Source organism: Urtica dioica, chromosome 5, assembly GCF_054948205.1.
Source record: "Urtica dioica subsp. dioica isolate 48M chromosome 5, U.dioica_male_clone48M_v1_H2, whole genome shotgun sequence".
NCBI classification, from domain to species: Eukaryota; Viridiplantae; Streptophyta; class Magnoliopsida; order Rosales; family Urticaceae; genus Urtica; species Urtica dioica.
This window is the reverse complement of record NC_142760.1, coordinates 32,776,796-32,803,386: the sequence shown is the minus strand read 5'-3', so window position 1 is coordinate 32,803,386 and position 26,591 is coordinate 32,776,796. Positions and strand designations below refer to the sequence as shown.

General features: G+C 37.3%; 1 protein-coding gene across 1 annotated transcript; it reads left to right on the top strand.

Moving 5' to 3' along the window:
• Window positions 1-9,340: 9,340 nt before the first annotated feature.
• LOC149397957 (uncharacterized) lies at window positions 9,341-25,611 on the top strand. The gene is made up of 6 exons (XM_089614407.1): window positions 9,341-9,357; window positions 15,874-15,997; window positions 16,069-16,170; window positions 16,247-16,599; window positions 24,557-24,728; window positions 25,507-25,611. Exons 1-6 carry the CDS (start codon window positions 9,341-9,343, stop codon window positions 25,609-25,611), a joined length of 873 nt encoding a protein of 290 aa, XP_089470533.1.
• The last annotated feature ends 980 nt before the right edge of the window (window positions 25,612-26,591 follow it).

Genomic DNA, 26,591 nt, shown 5'->3' with positions numbered 1-26,591 from the left:
CAAGACTGAACTCTCCTTTATACTAGAATTATATTTACTCATCGTGACGAGTGTCCACTGATATAGTCAGTTCGTGATCAAGATCCTCCAGGTTTAACCCGTGTCAAGAGAAGTCAATTTTTCCGTTATACTTCTCTTGATACATATCAGCCCTAAGCATTGTTGCTTCCCCAGCGAAAGATTCTTTCTAACGTTACTCACTTCGAAAGTGCTAGCAATCTATCAGTTCTGGAATCAACCCTTAGGTGAGTGAACATTAACCTTTTTTTAGGAAGGCTGAATTCCGTATCTATAAATCACTTCCCACTCGAATTATGCTCTGAGAAAACTCCCAAGACATAAGCTGTGATTAGCATGAATAGCCTTTTAGCGAATGAGTCAAAGAGCCCAGTAACATAACCCAGTGTCCATGATCACTTCAGGATTTAGATTAAGTCTCACTGTGACCATCATAGTGGCCTCGGTTAGCGTGTCGTAACGGTCCTTAAACGACACATCTACACCAAGACCTGTCCAAGTCGTACATTTACCACAAGTGTAGAATGCTCCCACATAGTGATCAGTCTTCACCTATGTGTTCCACATATATGACTTTAGATATAGCTTTCCAGGCGTATATCAGTCATCGACCTCGTTTTAGCTCACCGCCCGAACTCAGGTGCCCATCACGTGACTCAGTTTAATACGGAGGCTATGAAAGATAGTTGTTATTGATTCTAATTGTTTAGAACTCAACCCACTAATCATATAATGCTAATAAAGTAATCTTATTATCGAATTTAGTAATCATTTATTCATTATCTTCAAGTGGGCAATATTATTCCTAACATGTATCAGTTACGACTCCTGGAAATATTTCTGCCAACATCAATTCAATTCCTTTGTTGAATGGCTCCAACTTCAAGTCATGGAAGGAGAACTTGCTGATTGTTCTCGGGGTCATGGATCTTGACCTGGCGATACGAACTGAAGCTCCTCCAGCACTTACGGACAAGAGTACCTCTGATGAGAAGAGGGAGATGGAAAAGTGGGAGAGATCGAATCGCATGTGCATGATGATCATGAAGAAAGCCATTCAAGAAGCATTCACAGGCACTATGTCTGATTCTATTACTATGGCTATGGAATTCCTTGCAGACATTGAGAAAAGGTTTGTCAAGACCGAAAAGTCTGAAATTGGTACGCTCTTGACATGTCTAATTTCAATGAAGTATAAGGGTAAAGACAATATCATGGAGTACATACTAGAGATGTCTCATCTTGCTTCAAAGCTAAAATCACTTAAGCTTGAACTCTCTAAGGATTTGCTAGTGGATCTAGTTCTGATATCTCTTCCAATACAGTTTAGCCAATTTAAGGTGAGCTACAATTGTCAGAAAGAGACTTGGTCTCTTAATGAGCTCATCTCATACTATGTTCAGGAAGAGGAAAAGTTGCAGCAAGATAAGACAGAAAGTGCTCACCTGGCCTCAACTTCTAAGAGCGGGGACAAGAGAAATAAAAGAAAGAAGGATAAGGAAGCTACGAATACATCACCTAAGAAGAAACATCAAAAGCAACCAGATAACCCTGAGGAGATTGGTTGTTTCTTCTGTCGAGCTGAAGGGTATGTAAATAAGCATTGTGCTAATTATCGCGCTTGGTGTGCTAAGAAATGTATGCTTCTTAATTTGGTTAGTTCTGAGGTTAATTTAATAACTTCGGTATCTAAGGACATCTGGTGGATGGATTTTGGTGCAACCACTCACATCGGTGTATCTATGCAGGGTTGCCTCCATTGTTGAAAGCTAAATGATGTTGAAAGATACATCTATGTGGGCGATGGCAAGAAGGTTGAAGTTGAAGCTGAAGCAATTGGAAAATTTAGATTATTGTTGAAGACTGGATTTTATTTGGATCTTGATGAAACTTTTGTGGTAGCGTCTTTTAGACAAAATTTGATTTTTGTTTCTTGTTTGGGAAAATGTGGTTATTCTTTTTCATTTGAGAATGGAAAATTTAGTTTGTTTCACAGTTCAAATATGGTTGGTTTCAGTTCTTTATCAGGATATATTAATCTATATTCCATTGAGATAAATGCTTCATTTAATGAATCCTTGCATTTAAGTACTCGATGTGTAAAGAAAAACTTAACTAGCGAGAATTTGACCGCGTTATGGCACAAACGATTAGGTCACATCTCCCAAAGGAGAATAGAGTGACTTGGGTCATACGAAATTCTAGATCCCTTAGATTTCACGGACTTCAATATCTGTGTAAATTGCATAAAGGGAAAACAAACCAATAAAAGGAGATTTGAAGCCAACAGGACTGCGCACGTCTTAGAACTTATTCATACAGACATTTGTGGACCTTTTCCAACATCTAGTTGGAATGTCTACAGTATTTTAAAACATTCATAGACCAGTTTCAAGATATGGCTACATATATCTTATTCATGAAAAGTCACAATCACTAGACATGTTAAAGAAGTTCAAAGCTGAAGTTGAAAATCAACCCAGCAAAAGAATTGAAAGCGTTAGATCTGATCGTGGTGGTGAGTACTACGGTAGATATGATGTTTCAGGTGAACAACGTCAAGAACCGTTTGCTAAATTCCTAGAGGAATACGGTATCGTCCCACAGTAAACTATGCCGGGTTCGCCCACTATGAACCGTGTTGCTTAAAGACGAAACAAAACACTTAAAGACATGGTAAGAAGTATGATTTGTCATTCTACTTTACCTGAATCGATGTAGGGAGAAGCACTAAAGACTGCAACATATATCCTTAACAAGGTTCCAACTAAGGCAGCGAGCAAAACCCCTTACGAACTTTGGACGGGCAAGAAGCCTAGTCTAAAACATATGCACGTTTGGGGATGTCCAGCTGAGGCAAGGCCTTAAAAGCCTAATGAAAAGAAACTGGATTCAAAGACCGTGAGTTGCTATTTTGTTGGATACTCTAAGAGATCCCGGGGGTACAAGTTTTATGATCCCACAATTAGGTCAATTTTCGAGACAGGAAATGCTCAATTCTTTAAGGATGTCGATTTTGCAGGGGGAGATACAATAAGAAAATTTGTCTTGGAAGATGAATATGTTAATATTCCCATAAATGGTATTGACAATGATTAGGACTTAACTCCTGACATTGTTCAAGACTCAATTCAAGACAATATTAGGGAACCCCTTGCTCAACAAATAGTTCCAGAAGAACAAACTCTACCACCTCAAGAACATATGCCATTAAGAAGATCCACCAGAGAAAGAAGAAGGGCAATACAAGATGATTATGTTGTATTTCTTCAAGAACATGAGGATGATATTAATGGAGTAAACAAAGATGATCCTATCAACTTCCTTCAAACCATGGAAAGTTCTGATTCTCAAATGTGGATCGATGCCATGAATGAAGAGATGAAATCTATGAAGGACAATGACGTTTGAGACCTTTTACCATAACCAGAAGGTGCGAAACCCATTGGTTGTAAATGGATATTTAAGACCAAAAGGGATTCGAAAGGTGATGTGGAAAGGTACAAAGCTCGTCATGTTGCAAAAGGCTTCACACAAAAAGAAGACATCGACTATAAAGAGACTTTCTCTCCGGTTTCCACAAAAGACTCTTTCATAATTATAATGGCATTAGTGGCGCATTTTGATCTTGAGTTACATCAGATGGATGTGAAGGCTGCGTTCCTCAATGGTGACATTGAGGAAACGATCAATATGGTGCAACCAGAAAATTATGTGTCCAAAGACGCAAATGATTTGGTCTGCAAACTTAAAAAATTCATCTATGGACTCAAACAAGCATCTCGACAATGGTATTTCAAATTTCACCAAGTGATTATTTCTTTCGGTTTTAAAATGAACTTGGTGGATGAATGTATATACCATAAGTTCTGTGGGAGTAAGTGTATTTTTCTGGTTTTATATGTTGATGACATTTTGCTTGCCAGCAACGACATAGGCTTACTGCACGAAACCAAGAGATTTCTAGCTAAGAATTTTGAGATGAAAGATCTTGGTGACACATCTTTTGTATTAGGAATCCAGATATTTCGAGATCGCTCTTGGGGGATTATTGGATTATCACAAAAGAGCTATATAAAAAAGGTTCTAAAAAGATATAGCATGCAGAAATGAAAACCATGATACCCCTGTGGCTAAGGGAGACAAATTCAGTCTCAGACAGTGCCTTAAGAATGACTTTGAAGAAAATGAAATGCAAAAGATTCCCTATGCTTTGGCTATAGGAAGTTTGATGTATGCTCAGGTTTGTACGCGTCCAGACATTGCGTACATTACAGAAATGTTGGGCAGATACTTAAGCAATCCAGGTATGGACCATTGGAAAGCAGCTAAACTGGTCCTGCGGCACTTACAAAGAAAAAAAGACTACATGCTCACATATCGGAGGTCAGATCAGATCGAGATCGTTGGGTATACTGACTCTGATTTTGCTGGATGCCAAGACAATATGAAATCTACGTCAGGCTATATTTATTTGTTGGCTGCTGTCTCCTGGAAAAGTGATAAACAGTCTCTTATAGCATCTTCCACCATGGCAGTAGAATTTGTAGCTTATTATGAGGCGTTCAATCAGGGGATATGGTTGCGGAACTTTGTCACCGAGCTGCGCATAGTAGATGGTATTGAAAGACCACTACGGTTATTTTGTGACAATAAATCTTCCGTACTATATTCCAACAACAACAGCAGCTGTACGAAGTCGAATCACATTGACATCAAGTTCTTGGTTGTGAAAGAAAGAATTCAGAGTAGACAGTTGTCTATCGAGCACATCAGAACAAACTCCATGATTGCGGATCCACTTACTAAGGGACTACCACCCAAAGTGTTTCACGAGCACACGGTTCATATGAGGGTAATTTCAACTCAGGATATTCAGTTCTAGTAGGAGTTTGTTATTTGCTATTTTTAGTGCTTTTATGTTATAGACATGTTTGGTTTTATTTATGATTATTGAAGTTTCTGCAGAAATTCAGTTTTCGTTTATTTAGACTCCGCTTTCTAGTATATGGTTTGATCTCACTAAGGTTTAAGGAGGACAAAATGGAAATAGGCATGTTGAGGTCACATAACATGAAATTTCCATACGATACATACACTTCATGATCCATGTCGTTCAGTTGTATCGATATACGTGACCATAGATGGGTATAACTACGATAAATGTAGTGAATGCCGCTTTAAAAACAGTTGTAGAATGATTCTACAACGCTTAAAAACAGTTGTAGAATGATTCTACAACGCTTGTAGAATCCTGCGTTGTAGAAACTTCTACAACGCTTAAAAATCTGTTGTAGAATCCAACAGCTTTCAACAACGCTTAATTATCCGTTGTAGAAACTAAGCTTCTACAATGGATATTTAAGCGTTGTAGAAGCTTCTACAACGGTTTGAATCCATTGTGTAATTTTTAAATATTTTCAAACACCTCGCCGCGGCGAAGTATAATTCTCGCCGCGGCGAGATATTCTACAACGGATTGTCTACCCGTTGTAGAATCATGTCGCCGCGGCGGACATTATACTTCGCCGTGGCGAGTTGTTTGCCGCGGCGAAGTACGTTCCGCGCCGCGGCGACAATATTCTACAACGGATTGTATACCTGTTGTAGAATCATGTCGCCGCGGCGTACATTATACTTCGCCGCGGCGAGATTCTTGCCGCGGCGAAGTATGTTCTGCGCCGCGGCGAGGGGATTCTACAACGGATAAAAATCCGTTGTAGAAGCTTTCTGATTATTTTTTAAAAAACCCGCCGCGGCGACGTTTTAGCTTAGCCGCGGCGTGGTGTATATCGCCGCAGCGAAAACAAAACATCGCTGCGGCGAGGTTTTGATGTATGAATAATGTGCTCTCGGTATCTTTTTTGTCGCGGAGACTCTTATTTTTCGCCGCGGCAAACGTTATACGCCGCGGCAAAATGTCTAAGTCGCTGCGGCGAAGGCTTCATTTTGAACTTGAAATCATTTTTTACACGTACTATAACCCGTTGTAAAAAATATGGCACCTGAAAATAACCTTCAATCCAAAAAATAATATCTACATCTTCAAAACATTCAAAAGAAATATTTACATCTAAAACCAATCCAAAATTGAATATCAAAACTAACTAATCATCACAATTAATAAATGTTTGTACATAAGTTACCCATTCTTCCCTAACTCTCTCTAAATCCTCTTTTGTATAGTATTTCTTACTTTCTAATTTTTCTACACCTTCTGCGACTATATCGCGCATATAAGAAATAACAAATTACCCGCATTCCGTGTTTCCTGTTTGTCTCGGAGCGTTCCAAGCGTTGATGTACGATGACTGTCCGTTATTATGGGTGTTTTGGTGCTCGAGCTTGAAATCCACAAAAACCCTATAACACGGAAATCATAAGAGAAAAAACCTCTACAATGATTTATAATAAAAATAGTTTAAAAAATCAAAATATTACCTTTTTATCAATCGAGTTAAATCGATTGGAATTTCGAAGAACATAGCACTATCTCTCCAATGGTCAAAGACAACGAGCATCCAATGCGCACCTTTATTGTACGACATCAAAGCTAGTTCACCAAATTTGCATTTTCGTACCATGTTTCCAACGTCCTTGACTCGTTTTGACAAATAAGCGTCCTCGTCGTTGTTTTCGATGTACGAACTTAAGCCCGGATTTATAAAAAAATAGTCTCGACTCTTCTTCGCCTTTTCTAGCCTCGAGCGTAGATAGCTATGACAAACAAGTATTTGATTGATCAAAACACTAAATATTGAATATTTATATTAAAAACGCATATAAAGAAAACACTTACTCCATATAGACCGTTATGCTCCCCGCGCCAATTTCCAAGTATTGCAAAAAGTCGGAAACATCTTCAAATGACACCGGAATCGGGATAGCCGCGAGACTTGGACTAACATTGACCATAATCACATCCCCTTCCGGTAACATTACTTTGTTGGCATGTTGAGCGAGCAATCGAAACTTTGGATTAATCATCTTGTACGGAATCTTCTTAGCATCATCGATGCTAGGTTCACTCTCAAAACCGAGCTTTGAGAGTTGTTTGACAACCGGACCACGACTCTCTATTCCCGTGTCCATTTCGATCAATCTCTTCGGCTACGAGACAAATCCTCCTATGGCATCTTCAATGGTTTGAGCTTCTTCGGTGGGAATTGGCAATTTTTCTTTTTTAATCAAAACCCCCAAAACGGTCACACGTACATTTCCTTCCTCCAAAGGTAAAGAGTGAACTACACTCCCATTTACTTATGCTCGCCCATTTGCAACATGAATCATGCCTCCTTTCACAACATCATCTATGAAAAGAAGACACTCGACGCTTTCATCCGAAGTCGGTGTCACCGGGGTGGTTGGATTCAATGAGCAACTAGCACGAACACTATTGGGTTTTTCCACAACAATAGGATCGATCTTCAGACGATCATCAACAATGATAGGATCGATCTTCGGACGATCATCAACATCGTCGTGTTCTAATCGAATCAAGAATATTATCAATAACTTAATACCAAAACATTTATCTTTATTAATAAATAGATAAAAAAAATTAAACATACCTAAAGAGACCGCTTCATTGACGTGTTCTTCAACATTTGCCATCTCTTTATCATCAACAACCTTCGCGTTGAGATTATCTTCCACACGCTCGACACTAGGCGACTCGACATTAGCATCTCCGACATTAATGCTACCATTTCCACCGAAGGCCTTCATCACCAAAGACTTTAACTTGTTCATTTCCCGACGCATCTTCATTACTTCTTCGTTGGGCGTTGGAGGAACAAAGTACTTAAAACGCGACGTGTGTTTGGATTGACCGCAAACTCGCGACGTTCCCAAAGCTTCTTGCAAAACGCTCTTTCCCGATTCCGGCAACCATGTCCCTTGCGATGCTTGTTGTGATAACGTTTTCTACACATAAAATTATTTGAAAATAAAATTACAAGGTTAATTGTTATAACAAAGGTAAAGAACTTACGATTTTTTCTCCCATCAATTTGTCTTTCTCATCCTTGTAGTTATCTACGTCTTTCATTCGCGAGTCAATCCAAAGTTCCTCTTTCGTAGGTCATTCCCCCGTTTCGTCATGCTAGTAAGAAGTAATTATATAATAAATTAAAAAATAATTGCAACATTTGGAATAACTAAAAGAAAAAAATGAATCTAACCTTTTCTTGATCAAGCTTTCGATATCCATTTCGGCCCGTTCGAGATTTGTACACACTTTTTTCGATATTTGATTTCCCATGTTCCGATGTTTGTTTGAACATTTCGGTTCGTCTATACTCAACAAATGCTATCCAATCTTCTTCGGTGATACTTGTATAGAATTTCAAAATACAAGCCGGTCTCTTTAAGGTGATTAGTTCGTTGATTATGTCTTTGAGTAGATCGTTGTATATCTCATGACGAAATAACCTTGCCGCTCCTCCGACTCTCATAAGGCAATCATGTTTTTGTTCGATAGGAATCGTAAATCCTTCTTGCATTTCGTTCCAAATCCGTTCTTTAATTTGGGCGTTGTCTTTACATCTCCAATCACGCATCGATAGTGGAACGTGTTCTCTTGCTAACACGCCAAAGTAACTCGACAACTCATCACCCTCTTTACCCATTGGTTGCCCTTTATCATCAAATTGTACCGGGATTTTTTTACCAAGTGTTTTAGTCTTATTAACCCGACCCATAAGAGTGTTTCTTCATTTTCCTTGTTCATCGGAGTTAAGCGCTAGTTGTCTTCTAATTTTTCTTTTACCACTACCGCTAGAAGTAGTAGTAGTGGACGACATGGAATCTAATATACAAAATTCAAAACATAATCTCAATTTCTAACTCAAATCCAATCCGATTCCAACTCAAATAAAACTTCAAATCAATATCCAACTCAAATACAATGAATTCAAATCCAATATACTAAAATCCAATTAAAAATTCTTCCTAACTTCAAATAAATACCAAATTCTAACTAAATAATAACATAAATCAAATTAAATTCAAAACAAGTTGGGAAATAACATACCCGGTGGAGGCGAGGACGTGGCGAGCGAGAGGCGAGGTGGAGCGGGGCGGGGGCGAGGTAGAGGCGGGGCAGGGGCGAGGTGGAGGCGGGGCTGGGCGATGTGGAGGCGGGGCAGGGGCGAGGTAGAGGCGAGGCGGGGTCAAGGTGAGGTGGAGGCTGGGCGGGGTCAAGGCGGAGGGTATAAGGAGTGAGGGTGAGGACCGGAGAGAGATGGGCGGGGAAAAAAGAGGGTGAGAGCCGGAGAGAGAGGGACGGCGAGAAGAGAGAGAGAGGGGCGGAGAGAGAAGGATGGCGAGAAAGAGAAGGTGAGAGAGAGGGGCGGGGAGAGAAGAAGAAGAATGGAGAAGTAGAAGAAGAATGAATGAATGAAAAAGATGGGAAAAAAACGCTTAAGTCTGAAAAATAGGCGGGAGGTTTAAAAAAAATGAAATTTTTTTGTTTTAAAAGGCTTCTACAACGCTTATTATAAGCTTTGTAGAACCCTCGCCGTGGCGACGTGTACTTTCCCCCGCGGCGAGTTGTTTCTACAACGCTTATAATAACCGTTGTAGAAGTCTCGCCGCGGCGAGTCAAACCCAGAAAAGTTACGCAGCGGCGAGAAATATTCCTAGCCGCGGCGAGAACAGAATTTCAAATATGCATCATCTCGGTAAGTTTGGCGCCGCGGCGAAATTTATTTCCCGCCGCAGCGAATATACCCCGCCGCGGCGACGTTCGTACAGTGCCGCGGCGAGAACATAATCTCAAATAAGCATCCTCTCGGTAAGTTATCCGCCGTGGCGAAATGTATTTCCCGCCGCGGCGAATATACATCGCTGCGGCGACGTTTGTACATCGCCGCGGCGAGTTGTTTCTACAACACTTATGATAACCGTTGTAGAAAGTCCTCGCCGTGGCGAAGTCATATTCGCGTTGCGGCGAGAAACACGAGGCTGATGATATATATTCTCATTTCTCTTTTTTTTCACTTAGAACTCTCATAACCTCTCTCGAAAAATATTTACAGCACCTTTTCGACTCATTCTACTGCATCCTCATTTACATGTCTCATCTACACATCCAAATCTAGTAAGTTCTTCTTTAATTTGCTCCAAATGTTGTTCTCTTGATAGTTTACTAATTAGAATAAGTTATTTTTTTTTATATAATTAGGGTTTTCTATGAAGATGAGAAAGTGGATGTGGGAGAATAGATTAAACGAGATATATCGTATAGGTGTAGATGAGTTTTGTGATTTTGCTAGAGAGAACATGGTAGATGTGAAATCTATGCGTTGTCCTTGTATTCAATGTGGAAATCATAGACATTTTTCGATTGATGTCGTTCGGACCCATTTGTTTGTATATGGAATAATGACCTCGTATCAAAGATGGTACTACCATGGTGAGGTTTTTCGTTCTACGGTAAACGAGGATAACAATGATGTTGAAGATGATATTGATGATATGTGCGGAATGATGAACGATTTGGAGGATGATTTTGTTGAGCGACCGGAATTGTTTGAGTCCATGATGAATGATGCGGAGACACCATTATATGAAGGGTGTATAAGCTTTTCGAAGTTGTCGTTTCTAGTTACATTATTTCATTTAAAGGCGTCGGGCGGTTGGACAAACACTAGTTTTACTCTATTGTTGGAAACACTAAAAGAAGCATTTCCGGAAGATAATAAAGTTCCTTTAAGTATGTATGAAGCGAAGAAGACTTTGGGCACATTAGGCATGAAGTACGAGAAATTTCATGCGTGCCCAAATGATTGTGTTTTATATAGACATGAGTATGAAGATCTGAATGAATGTCCGACGTGCAAAGAGTCAAGGTGGAAGAAGGGTAAAATTCCATGTAATGGGGTTAAAGGAGTTCCAGTCAAGGTACGTACATTTTCATTATTTGATTAAGAAATACATGTAGCTCATATTCATTATTAATTATTGATTTTCTTTAAATATATTTTAGTCATTATGGTACATTCCTCCAATGCCGCGCTTCCGTCGAATGTTTAATAGTGTCAAACATGCGAAGAACATGGTTTGGCACTCCGAAAAGCGTATCGATGATGGTATGTTGAGACATCCTGCTGATGCTTCACAATGGAAATCCTTCGATTTAGAGTATAAGGATTTCAGTGTTAATACTCGAAATTTGCGCCTTGGTCTAGCGTCTGATGGTATGAACCCGTTCAGCATGATGAGCAGTAAATATAGTGTTTGGCCGGTTGTACTCGTGAACTACAATCTCCCTCTCAAGCTATGTATGAAGAGAAAGTTCTTGATGTTAACGCTTCTGATTTCAGGACCGAATCAACCAGGAAATGATATCGATGTTTATTTGGCACTGTTGGTCGATGATTTGAAGATGTTATGGGAGAAAGGGATAGAAGTCAAAGACGCTTACCGTGGAGATTTGTTCAACTTAAGGGCGATGTTAATGTGGACTATTAACGACTTTCCTGCCTATGGAAACTTGTCAGGATACTCTGTGAAATGCTCGATTGGTTGTCCGATTTGCATGAAAGACACATCTTCCATCATGTTGAAGCATGGTAAGAAGACCGTTTTTCTTGGTCATAGAAGATTTTTACCAAGAGATCACTCATATAGAAGGTTGAAACAGGCATTTGATGGAAATACAGAAGAACGACCACCTCCTAGAATTTTGTCTGGTGAAGATGAGATGGTTAAAAACGTCAATGAAGTGCTTGGGAAAATAAAGCGGAGTGCTAGTACTAAAGAATCCTTCAAAGAGAATCCTTGGAAGAAGAAATCGATTTTCTACGACCTTCCTTATTGGAAGTCACACTACGTTCGGCATTGTCTGGATGTTATGCACATCGAGAAAAATGTGTGTGAATCGTTTATCGGTACGCTTCTTGAAGATCCAAATAAATCGAAAGACGAATTAAAATCTCGAATAGATCTCAAAGAGATGAATATAAGAAGCATTTTGCATCCCCAAGAGGGGGGTGGAAAAAAAAAACAAAATTGTCACCGGAAAAGTACACTCTAGATCGAAAGGAGAAGAAGAAGTTGTGTACCTGGTTTTCTTCTATTAAAGTCCCCGATGGTCATTCATCAAACTATAAGAGGTTCGTGTCTTTGAAAGATTTGAGACTTATTGGAATGAAGACTCACGACTGTCATGTACTACTACAACAAATGTTGCCTTTTGCTTTGCGAGGAATCGTGCCAAAAGATGTGAGATTCGCAATATCAAAGATATGTGTATTCTTTAACTCAATTTGCTCGAAGGTCATCAATCCTACTCGCCTAGATTTAATGCAGTCAGAATTGGTGAAAACTCTCTGCTTGCTCGAAAAGTTCTTTCCACCTTCGTTTTTCGACATCATGGTTCATTTAACCATCCACTTGGTACGTGAAGTGAAATTATGCGGGCCCGTATTTTTACGGTGGATGTATCCAATCGAACGTTACATGAAAGTGTTGAAAAGCTACGTGAAGAACTACAATAGGCCCGAAGGAAGCATAGTTGAAAATTACATAGCAGAAGAGTCGGTTGAGTTTTGTTCTGAGTATTTAGCTAAAGCAGATGAAATTGGGGTACCCAAAAACACCAATATTGATTCAAAAGCTCTATCTACAGGTATGTTTTTGACACTTTATTTGTTACTTTAAATTATGAGCGTTCTTATTTAAGTATGTTTTTATTTATAGGTACCTATTCGAGTGTCAACAGAAAAGAATGGGAGCAAGCCAGTCTCCATGTGCTACACAACGTTTCTGAAGTCACTCCATTTGTGGATATTCATTTGAATGAGTTGAGAGTGAATAATCCAAAGAAAGGCATAAATGAAAAATGGTTACAAGAAGAGCATAACCGTATGTTTCAGAACTGGCTTGGAAAACGATTATTTAAAGAGGCAGGACATTCATCTACATTGAGTAAACTATCTGGCGGGCCTTCCTCAATGGTTACAAGGTACACTGCTTGGTCTGTTAATGGTTTTACATTTTACACTAGAGAGAGAGACAACAAGCATCCCGTTCAAAATAGTGGTGTTACATTGTTTGCCGAAGCATTACATGTTTTGTCGGCCACAGATAAGAATCCAAAACATGCTTTTATGAACTATTATGGATACATTGAAGACATTTCGGAACTTGATTATTGCGGGCTGCGAGTCGCTTTATTCAAGTGCAAATTAATGGGCAGATAATAATCATGTTAAAGTTGATAATGACAGAGTTACAGTTATCGACTTTAGAGGGATTGGCTACGAGAATGATTCATTTATTTTGGCTTCGCAAGCAAGTCAAGTGTTTTATGTTTCGGATCCAGCCAATCCAGAGTTATCGTTAGTAGTTCATATGAAAGCGAGAAATGGTAACGATGAAGAAGACGAAGACATGTCTAACATTCCACCGTTCACATTGGGATTACCTCCTATTGATCAAGAGATGGATGATTTTGATGATGACGATGTTTCTCATCTACTTCGTAAGGATATAGATCCTATTTTTGTTTGATTTAGAACAGTTAACAATGTATTTTCATTTTGGATTTTATGTTATTCTCTTATGGACAAAATTTCTATAGTGTTTAAATTTAAAATATCATTTCTAGACTCTTTCCGCGGCGATGTATGTTGTCCGCTGCGGCGAGAAGTTTCTACAACGCTTGAGGAAGCGTTGTAGGATCTCTCGCCGCGGCTACTATGTAATTTCGCCGCGGCGAGAAAATTATGTCGCCGCGGCGAGGTTATGTTTTCATATATGCATGCTCTCGGTAAGTTTCTCGCCGCGGCGATGTTGACTTTTCGCCGCGGCGAAGAGTTTCTACAACGCTTTGAAAAGCGTTGTAGAATGCCTCTCCGCGGCGAGGTAGAAAACACGCCGCGGCGTTGATACTACGCCGTGGCGAGTTTAGTAAATCGCCGCGGCGAGATTAGAATATAATCACCTCAGCCTGCATATTTCACTTTCTTTCCCATATTAAACCTGATTTTCAACAGAAAAATTATCATTCAAATAAAAAACCATCACACATTCAGATTTCACAATCTTTAAATATTAATCAAGTCTCAAACACACATTAACTAAAACACAAGTCTTAAACATAAACATAAACATAACCATAAACATAAACAAACCATGCGAGTCTTAATTTAAATTTAAACACTACAACAAATACGACAATTACAGACGATTTTTTTCGTCGGTAATAACCCTATAATCGTCGCTAAATCTATTTAGCGACGATTTTAGCGACGATTATTATCGTCGCTAAATGTCCGTGCCTAAATATATTTAGCAACGATTTATTCGTCGCTAAATATTTACCGACGATATTAGCGACGATAATGTCGTCCCTAAATGTCGTGACGAGAAGTTTTTTTCCATTTTGAAACAAGTAATTAGCGACGATTTTGTCGTCGCTAATTCACGCGCGAAAATTTCCCGCGTGAATTAGCGACAAAGTCGTCGCTAATTACTTCTGTGTAATAATATTTAGCGATGACTTTGTCGTCGCTAATTATTATTTTTTTTATTTTTTTCGTCGTTAATTATTTATTTTTTTATGGTTTTTTGTTTATGAAATTCTAAAATGAAATTCTAAAATGAAAAATCAAATAAAAACTAAATTATATTATCCAAATCATGAAATATATAAAATCCGTTTACGTACGTTTTCGGTTATCGAGAAATATGTAAATAATAATCTACTATACACAAAATATCTAATAAAACACTAGTCGCGACGTTTGCTTTGTCGTCCCGCCGCTCGTTTTCCCCCTCCTCGACGTGAAACGCTCTTTTGCTGGCGCTGAAGTTCTGCAGGCTGCGGCGTCAGAGTAGACTGACTTGGTCCGCCGGGCGTCGTCTGCTGGCTGGCGTCGGGAGTCCTCTGCTGGCCGCTCGTCGGAGTGTGGACGCCGGGCGTCGGAGTGTGGACGCCGGCCGTCGGAGTCTGCTGGCTGTGGGATGACGGAGCCTGCTGCGAACTCTGCGGAAATTGGGACATGAACGAGCTAAGGTTGAGGCCGGGCACTTGACTCTGTATTGTCTCGGCGAACGCGGCGAGGGTCGATGTCAACACCTCATGCGAGATATATCCTGGTTGCGACGTCCCAGCCTCCGAACCGTAGACTTCGGCGACTTCAGCCGCCATCCGTGCTCTCTATGGCACCAAACGTCCGACGCCGGTCAAGTGATCAGTCCGTGAACCCATAATATCGCGGATCGCCTGCTGCTCTAGGACGGAAATATCAACGTCTGCTCCTTGGTGCTCAGTCTCCGCTCGCAACGTGTTGAACCTAGCGACCAGTCGATCCTGATATAATTAACTAGTTAGTATATATTAATCGAATAATAAGAAAAATAAATGTAAACTTACATAACGTGCAATAAACCAAACATTCTATCAAGAGATAAGGAAAGAAAATAAAAAGGTTGGACTATTTAACAACCGCCTCGGTGCTTTGGTGAAAACACATATCCCGCCTACGACTCGTGATTGGAGTGAAGTGACGCCCCAGACGTTGGCTGCTATTTTGAGCGCACTTCATTCCGAGTTCAGATTTGTGTACACGGATCCTGACACCGGCGAGGATCTGCCTGCGGATTGCTTTCAGAATACGATTGATCAGGCTATCATTCGGAATGCCAAGATCAGGCGACGCAACCAGAAGTCCAAGCTATCAGAGAAGTTCAGGTTGGAGTTTTGTGGGAGCAAAGAAAACGCTAAGGCGGAAACACCACCGGGATATAAGAAAGAGGATTGGGAGGCGGTAGTAGACGAGTTCGCAACTGACGATTGGAAGGTACGTAATGTATGATTGTAATAAATCACAATATCTTTATCAGATTGAATAATGACAAAATTAATTATTTGCAGAAAAAGTCTAATCGCAACAAGGAGAATTCGAAGAAGAAGAAGACGAGGTCGACTCAAGGATCTCTTTCTTTCTTGGCTCATCGTCATTTGAACGTAAGTTATTCTAATTTTGAAATACTTAATTTGAAATAAATTCAATACTTATATTTTCATAACAATTGCAGAGTAAGGATGATGGGACTTTGGGCTCCGCGTTAACGACGTGGGAGCAAAAACCCCATAATAGAAAAGGTGAATGGACGACAGATTGGGCGAGACGAGCACATGTAAGTCATATGTGATGATTACGATTACGTTACTTACATAATAATTAATTTTTAATAATTTTTCTTATGTGTAAAGGCGCGGATAGTTACTCTACTGGCGGATCTTCAGCGACAAGCAGAAGAGCAAGGCGTAGTCTTTAACCAGGACGATGCAGAGGAGCACGCGATGCTAGAAATTCTCGGGAACCGTCAAGATTGGTACGTTGGAATAGGTCCAGCGGTCCCGAGATCATCTTGGGCTATTGCTCAAGCTCAGGACGAAAGCTCGTCGTCAGGCTCAGGCTCGTCGCGGCGCCGCGTTCCAGATCCAGTTGTTGGCGAGCTCCAAGCTCAGGTGGCGGCACAACAACTCGCTATGGATGAGATGAGGCGAGCCCAACAACAGCAGATGGAGGAGATGCAGCGACAACTGTTCGCGTTCACGCAGCAGTATTCGCCCTTGCCTCAGATGTCGTCCGACACGATGCCACAGATGCCTCAGATGTCGCCCGGCACGATGCCACGGATGCCTCAGACGACGCCGTCGCCTCAAATGCACCCGTCGCCTCAGACAACGCCGCCATCAGTTTCAATGGCAGATGCTCAGACGACGCCGCCAACTTCAGCAGAATTCCAGCGAGAGCGTACGAGCGGCAGTGCACGAGGAGGTAGCAGCAGTTCCGGAGGAAGATTTGGCGGAAGAGGGAGTAAATCATTCAAGGAGTGGTTTACAAACCGAGGAAAATGAAAGGGAAAAGAATGAACATTTTTTTTTTATTATTTGTCGTACATTATAATAATTATTGTAATCGAACAAATGTTTAGTTTTTATTATTATTATGAATATTAATTAATGAATTTTTTAATTAATAAACTATTTAGTAAGTATTATTTGATTATAATCATAAATTTATAAGCATAATAAACCAAAAAAAAAATTCAAAAAAAACTATCGGGTGCGACTATCCGCACCCGAAAATTGAGCGGGTAGACCTTTGGGTGCGAATAGTCGCACCAAAAGGTCAACATTCCCCGCCACATAATGACGGGAAGGCTATTGGGTGCGACTAGTCGCACCCAAAAATTTGGCGGGTAGGCCAACGGGTGCGACTAGTCGCACCCAAAAAATTGGCGGGTAGACCTTTGGGTGTGACTAGTCGCACCCAATGGCCTTTTGGCGGACTTTTTCGCACATCTTTTCTGACTTATGGGTGCGAATTTGGGGGTGCGGAAAACCGCACCTAAAAGTCGCACTTAAAAGTCATGACCATCGGGTGCGACTTTTCGCACCCATGACCTTTAGGTGCGAACTTTTGGGTGCGACAAAGTCGCACCTAAAGTCGCACTTAAAGGTATCATTGGGTGCGACTTTTGACTTTTAGGTGCGAAAAAAGTCGCACCCAACTATGTTTTTTGTACTAGTGACGTTAGCACACTAGGTAAGGCTTCATCAAATTCATCTTAAAATTCATGGTCTTCGATTTTGTGCAATGACCCGTCAGATTATAAGAAGTTGAGAGGCCTATTTTCTACTGAAATGGGAAAAGATTCTTCGATGATGAACTCCGATGGGTTAGCTTCCAATTGGTTTAGGTAGTAGCCAAGTATCTTATGCAGAAGTGGAACCAATAATTGAAGTTAAGGGTGACCGGAAATAAGTAAACTATATAAAATACTTTGTAAAAATATTTAAATTAAATTCATAAAAATTTAAAGTATCTTAAAATATATCTTTTATTAAATCAAACTACTAAACAACTTGATTTCATATTAAAAAAAAATACTACACATATCCTTAAGGAAATATTTAAATTATTTCCAAATACTGAATTAATTTGTATGTAAATTCCTTCACACATGTCAAAATAATCAAAAGGAAAAAAATATTTAAAGAAATTAAATTATAATCTAAACGTATCCCTACATACATTATACCCATATAGATCCATATATGATATATAAGCAACTTAAAAATTCCATTTAACTTAAGAAAAAAAATTGAATGAATCAAGAGATAGGATAACAAAGATGTATGTAGGGTAAAGAAGGAATAAAAATAATTTTTAACCCCACAAATACAAAATTAAAATAAAAAATTGGACATGTGGATAAAATATAGGCAAAATTCACAATTATGGAATTATTTTAAAAACAAATGAGGTAAATATTAAATTTTATAAAAGAAAATGAGGTAGATATGAGATTTTATAAAAAGAATGAGGTAGTTTAGTATGGCTTCGCACCGATAAAAAGTCTAATCGGTAAGTAACCCTAGAGGACATCTTTTTATGTATTTAATTTAACTGCAATACGATTAGAAAGCGAGCTGAGCGGAACAATAAGTATCTAATATACGTGATACTATTTCGGATTATATTCCCACTAAAATTACATAAATCATCATAGGATTGTAACCTTGGATATGCTGAATTTACTAAGATTCAATATAATTATCAATCTAGTAAAGCCATAAATACAAATACTTTTACCTACGTGACAAAACTAAATAAAAATAAATATTAATGAATGATTATTAAACATAAGAAAAAAAAATAACTACAAATAATAAAAGGTCAAACGAAGTCTAAGTAAATTTTATTATTTCATGTCACGGGTTTAAAATTTCCATTAATCGTTTAAAATCTAATTAGACGTAAATAAATAAAAATCATTATAAATAGGAAAGCGAAGCCATCAACACCATGAGGGCCATCACTATCACGACCTCACCACCACTCTTCATAATTATTATAGTTATTATTTATTAAAACCCCAAAATAATTATTAGTTTATTAGAAGTTCTTCTTTTAAAATGTTTACATGGTTTTTAAACCTTAAATATTAAGATATATATATATATATATATATATATATATATATGTACATATTATAATATAGACCATAAAAAAACAAAAAATTAGGAAAATAGCTAATTTAAACGTTTGACATTGCTAAATAGCCAACGTTTGGTAAATTTCAGGTAAATAGCCGTAAATAATGATATGGTCTAATATATGAAGATGACTATTTATCTAAGATTTACGTATGTACATATATGAAAATGACTATTTACCTAAAATTTAACAAACGTGGACTATTTAGCAATATTAAACGTTTAAATTTGCTATTTTCGTAATGGACCCATAAAAATGTGTATTAATGTATACGTGTAGGTATGCATATGTATATAGATGTAAAACTATGCATGTATGTTAACTTTGTATGTTAGCTTCATACGTACTTCAAACCAACTTTGCTTTCAGTTTTTAAATAATCTAAACTCAAGGTCTTATTGTTCATGGTTTAAGTTGCGCATTTCAATTCCGTTAATAGTTATGACTTTATTTATGGTATTATCTACAATGATACTTTTGGTTTTAAATTTCTATTAGGCAACTTATATTTTTAGTTGTTTTCATTCATCTAGTTATTAAATGAAAATTTATTTTTAGATCATGAGTTTCCAAATTTATATTCCACGTTATGTTTTTTTTTCTAAAAAATTACCTCAAATTTTCTAAAATTTTAAAAAGTAAGATAAATAAGACAATCAGAAAAATCGGGTCGTCACGCTATTTTTAGTATTATTTGTTTTGGTATGTAATGTAGTAAGTTCAAAAAAAAAAAAAAAAAAAAAAGTTACACTATGCACTTCTTCTCTATTTATAATGCCCAACCAGACTGCAAGGCCTTGCCTATGATGTAGTTTTGCCACGTGATTCATTTTTGCTTGATCAAAATGATAGATGCTTTTAGACTATTAATGCATAGAATACAGGATGACTTTTAGCTTGCCTTATCTTCTGTGTGTCGTCTCTTATCAAATTGCATGTCGTGCCTTATTTTTTGCCCTTTTAGCCACGTAGGTCCATCGTTGAATTAATAATGTACAGTATGTTAGAAGCAAAGACTGCCACGTTGAGCATATGGTTTGTTGTCATTTTGCTCTTTAAGCCTATACTAATATTTGAACATCATACTAATGATCAGAGCAAAAAAATAAAAAAAATAAAAAAATAAAAAATCATATTAATGAGCTGTTTTGAATTTCTTTGGTTTTAAGACTGAATAGACCTATATGAATAGAAGCTTGTTGTTGATCAAATTAGTCACCATAACGTACAACTTCTTTTTTTGTCCCGATAACAAAGTCATCCGATTTTCTCCAAATGATTTTACAACATGTCACCAGTAGTACTCTTGATTTTATTATTGGATAAATCTCTTGAAGTTAATTAAATAAATTTCTGTATGTTTTGTGCCTGCAGGTGGATCACAGTATTATAATCGAACTAATTACGCTGGTAAATGGCTAATTAAAGAGCCTTCCTAGAGAAAATTGACGAGAGTGATAATACACACAAGATTTTTAAAATTATATAAACGTCTACTTTATTTTTTTTTCTTTCTAAAATTCATATGCACTAGATTTTTTTATTTATTTTTAATTAATCACTAGTATAAAATATACAAGGTATTACAAACAGCTCTTTCTCGGTGTAAAAATAGTTGTCTCGTTAAAATATTTGAATAGGTACCAAATTGATTTAAAATAGGGTTTTATTGTTAAATAACCATGTACAAATTTAAATTTTGATTAATACCTAACATTATGTTAATTTTGAAATATAATAATTAATAGAAATTAACGGTATAGAAATATGTAAAATATATAATAAATTAATAGAAATTAACTATGCCACGTTATATTCATTGATTATATTTGAAACATATTTAAAATGTTAATTAAGTAACAATGTTAATGTTTCAAGTGATTTAATCCATTATGTTTTTCTTAAAAGTATAAATGTATTTGGAACATATTTGAAAATGTTAACTAAATAACAATGTAGATCACGAGCCATGCATTTTATGAAAAACCGATAATAGACATTTGTTTAATTTAGGAAAATGGTAATTATTAATTTTAACATAAAAATTGAACATGTATCTAAGTTAAAATCCGCCAGCGAACATATCCTGCCAAATATTATATATATATATATATATATATATATATATATATATATATATATATATATATATATATATATATATATATTGTTTCATTTGATCAACAAGTAAAAGACTTTAATATATGTCTTAACTTAGCTTAGTGAATAAAATGGATATACCATGTACTGAAAAGGAGTTTGTGGGTATGTGTAAGCAAAACTACCAAACTTAGATTTGCAGATCAGGGATAGATATAGATAATTAAACTGCCCAGATGCTTATGGTAGACGTGTGTGTCGACCCGATTTTTCGGACCATCTTACTCTACTTGCTTTTTTAAACATTAGAAATTTTTTTAGAAAAATTAGAGGAACTTTATTTATTTTTTATTTTTTTTATAAAACACATTGAATAAAGACGAATCAAAATTTTATGAATTTAAAAAGAAACAAAACATAAAAGAAAAAAGAAGATTGCATTTCAAACATTTCATGAGATGTACTTTACCAAAATTAAAAATACGAATTTAAAATCAAACACAGCTGCAAAAATACTAAAACATAATTCATATTTTAAATCTTTACCAAAATAGAGAACTCTTTGAAACTTACTAACTTCGAAATAATTGAAAATAAAAACTTTAAAATATATTTCTTATAAACTTGTAGCGGAAGACTTATTTTGTAAATGAAAACCATAACCCAACCATCTCGTTATCGACGCCGGTAGTCTGCCCTGCTCAGTTCCGTGCAAGTTGTTTACCTACAACACAGACGTATATTTTTTTTTTCCAAGAGATAAGCTTTTAGTGAAAGACTAGATTTGTTATCTCATGTTTGCTTTTCGTAAAAAAAAAAAAAGCAATTGAAGCAAATGATTTCTTCAAACAACAAGGAGCTGGGATAATTATTCAATCAAATGATATAGAGCATGTTTCCCACCTCTTCTCGAGAAACAAGTGGGCTCTCCCTTTGCAAAATTGTGCTCAAAATAAAAAGAGCAATGCAATTATTAGTATTTTAAAACTAATTGGTGACTTGATCTTTCTTTTCTTGATTCTATCAACTTTTAGATCGATGTGCCCCTAGAGTAGTCGTTCATATTTCAATGCGCAATTTAGAGACGAAGATGTAGGGTTGCAAGGCCCCACACTTCGCTATCTAATAAACATATTAGGGTTTTGGCCCGAGAAATTTCCCCATTTGAGCCTCAGCCCGATAAACTTCTCCTTAAAACCTCTCGAGGCGGTATGACTCCCTTGCTTATCTTTATCTTTTCACTTTGAGAATTACGTTACATACATATATGACATGTACATAAAAAAAATTTCATACATATGCTTATGTAAAAAAAACACGACTAAATAATAAAACATGTATTCTCAAATCTACTTTAGCCTAACATCACATAGCTTATAAAACATAAATCACAAACTACTAGAATCAATCACGCAATCAAATAACGAAACATAGTCTCAAACATATAAAGCTATAAACAAACCATATACTGAATTACACAATATCATAATTAATTTTGAACTAATCAGCATTGTAGTGAGATTATTCTCACATTGACAAATAGAGAATAAAGCTTTTTGGGTCGAAAAAAGAATTGGAAGCTCTACTTGACTCTAAACCTAATCGGGGTAAAAGACTATCCGAGATCAGATAAGAAAATGATTCAAGAGATGCTTTAGGATCTGGAAACTTTCAGGAACAACATTAAATGTGAAATTACGAAAATACCCTTGGCTATTAGGGTTTCGACAGAAAACTAAAACGCTGTAAAAACTTCTTTAAATATTTCAGCAACTATAAAACATTACTTTGAACACTTTTAATATGCGCAACACAGCCAAAAACATTTTTTTAACTATTTATTAAAAAATAAAACAAGTATAAAATCTGACTTCAAAAACTTGTGCAATAACTGGTCTCCACAATCATCGTAATATAATCAGAAAATAATTTTTACAATATAAAAAATATTTTTCGATTAAAATTTTAAATAGAAGACACGTAAAACTAGCTTTTGCAAAAAGAATCAAGGTAAAATAATAATTATTATAGCTACAATAAGCGTTATATAATTTGAAAAGTGGAATTAGATCAGACCAGCGAATCAGGTATGCGCATTGATTTGAAAATAATCTGAAAATATTGTGTATTTGACAAAAAATTATTCTATCGAACATTAAAACAAAAAACCTCTGAATCTAATTTTTTTCAAAAAGAATCAACGAAAAAGATTTATTTTTGAAGACACAGTAAACGTATGTAAATTAGGTTTTGATTAAATTCGAACCAGAAGCTCTTTTTTGATCTAAAAGCTCACTTAAAATAAAATCTCAAACAATATAGAAAAATAATTTCAGAAAGAAAACGAATTGCATACCTAATATCTCGGATGGTAGTGAAAAATTAGTTTTTAACACTCATAGAACTCGAGAACAAAGAGTAAAAGATCTATCTATTTGGTGGCTAGGGTTTATATTTTTGGGGGAAGAAAAATAAATATTTTCCTAATTAGATCTTACAATAAAAATATTTTTGAGCCACTCAAATAAAATAAATTTCTCACATATGACATAAGAATAATTTCATCTAGAAATCTCATACCTAATCACAAAATTTCTAAATTTCTTTATAAGCTATATTTGGGATTTCACAGTCTCCCATACTTATTAGAATTTTCGTCCCGAAAATCAACAAGAGAGTTGAGAATAACAGTAAGAACTCTTAATTAGAAATACTAAGTCTCTTTAAAAATTATCGAAATCTTTAATATCCAAGATGATGAAATCGATCCTTATTAGCTCTGACCACTAATTCTTATCGGTACTGTTTTTAAGCATCACTATGATAATAAATATCACTAAACGGTAAGGCTGCCGTGAAAACTTTTCTAGTTTACTCTACATTATCGCTTAATTTTCTAGTCTACTTTAACAAAAGGAATGTATAACACTAGAGTCAACTGTATATAAGCGTCCAAACGAACTAAAGGAAACTGACTTGCTACGACATTCCAGGTACTGGCTATATCATTACATCACTGGAGTCAACTGTATATAAGCGTCCAAACGAGCTATAGGAAACTGACCTGCTACCACATTCGAAGTGCTAGCTAGGGCATCGACATTGGCGTAGGCGTAGATGAGACCTTGAGGTGGCGGTGGTGTCTGAGTTCCTAGTGGTGCTTCTAGTCGGCCCTGGAAAATCTGTGGCCCTTCAATTTCAGCTTGAATGAAGTTGAGTCGCCTATTCTGATTGTTCTACTCAAATTTTTACTTCGGACCGCCTTTGAGGAAGTGTTTTGGCTTACCGCACTTGTAACACACAGTATACTACCCTCTTACATTCTCATGGGTGCATCCTCCCACATATGTTGCACTTCGGAAATGACTCATTTTCCATCTTGACTTTGTAATTTGCATTACCACTATTTTTAGGATGGCTCCTCCTATTCCCGTTTTCATTCGCGAGATATTGCGCCTTGCCGACTTGGTTGTTGAAGAGAGGCTGGTCGGACTTCTTATTATTGCTTATTCCACTACTTTAAGTCTTCTCTTCCTTCTGTGCCTTGATGTACTAGTTTCAGTCCTCCTTCACTTGAACCAAATGGTATTCAGCACACATTGCATGTTCGAGACAGTCTGCAACAATGGATGGTGGATGAGTTTTCACTATAAAAAACTAGAGCTAGTGCTGGTCGGAACATTCCCATCATCCTTCGAACTCTTTATAACTCGGTCGGAACCAGGTGATGTGTCACGACCCGCGAGCAACAACTCGCCCACGAGCCGCGACCGATCAACTCTCATATCATACATATTAAACAATAGATCATAATACTTTTATTTATTAAATAATTTGCGAAAATCCGGGGAAATTTTTCGCTTTTATAACTTAGAGTCTTAAAACGACTCCTATACAAATACATTCCGGAACGTTTTAACAAAAGATATTAACCGCCGATTAAGAAACCCAATAGCCCATAGGTCAAGGCAATACGCGCTCGGTCTCGATCTTCGATCTCGTTTTTCGCTTACACGCTTTTCCCTTATCTACATTATCAAGGGTCATAAACCTATGAGTCGATTGACTCAGTAAGCGGGAGTCTAACCTATGAAAGTAAAACATCTAATGCAGAGCCATGTGACATGCAAACAATCACATTGAATGCAGGATGCCATTGTCGTTAATTCTATAGCATGCATAATGTGTGATCACATCCTAGCTAACACTTGTCACTCCGCAGGGTTATACATTTCTCTGTTATAACCTCCAGAATGACAAGAGACCAACTTCAGACTTCGAGCAGCCGTCTTCCGCTGGCCTAGAGTTTTCGTTCTGTCTGGGATCCACTAGTGGTACCATTTCCTTTTCATTATGACGTCAGCGCATACTGGGCTCTGACGGCAATGAGCTCGCGAATCGCGACCTTCACCCATTCCGCCATACGGTGCCTGCATCAGCCACCGTCGAGTCTCCAGTCTCGCAATGAGCTCGCGAATCGCGACCTTCACCCATTGCGTAAAGAGTACTCAGCGCACGGATTTTTAAATCCGCCTCATACAAGTCATTGACTTGTAGGTACCACCGACAACGTTTTTAATCTTTTGGTACTCTAGCGTATAGAGTACACAACTAAGCATATACATGAGAGCATCTCGGGTTGAATCCCGAAAGAATTATTGTTTCCCTTTCATGCTCGTTAAGTGTTTTAGATTGAAGACTCATGACGTGACTCCTGGTACTTCTACCCTGGGCTCGAATCCGAGAATCCAACATGCTCTCATGTCACCTCAGATCTAGCCAAAGTCTATGGTTAGCAAAGGGATCTAACTACAACAAAGTAGCAATGTGGCTGGTTCAAGTTAGCGTTTGAACCTATGGATAAAAACCCAACTAAAATTTTCCATAAAGAGTGGCCGAAGCCTTAATCTTCAGTGTTTGTGTCTTCTAAGGCTTTTCCTACTCTTTATTATTATTAACACGTAAATGCACGTAAACATGATTATTCCCTTGGTAAGTAGTTGACTTATGTCTCCACGCTTACATGGAATAGTCAAACTGTTTGACTTGCGCGTCTCGACATTTCGCCTCGCGTTGCACGTCTCCGCACGCTCCTCGAAAGAACTTGACACGTCTTGGAATTCGTTAAGAATATTGATATTCTTAACTAATGCTTCGTTAATTATTGGGCTCGGGAAAAAGAGAGTTGAATCTGGGATCGTTAACGGAACAAATGCGTTTTAATTTCATATTCGAGAATTTAATTTATTAATTTCCGATCCTTGAAAATTAATCGTTATTTAAGACCCGTCATATACCAAAGGTACCGTAAAACGGTACGAAAAATAATTTATACTTGGCAAGAGTCGAGCGATTATTTATTTACCGCTTAACCCTTTTTCGGGCCTTAAATAAAAATCTAAAAATCCCTTAAGCCTAGATTTTCAGATTATTGACCAATTAAATTTT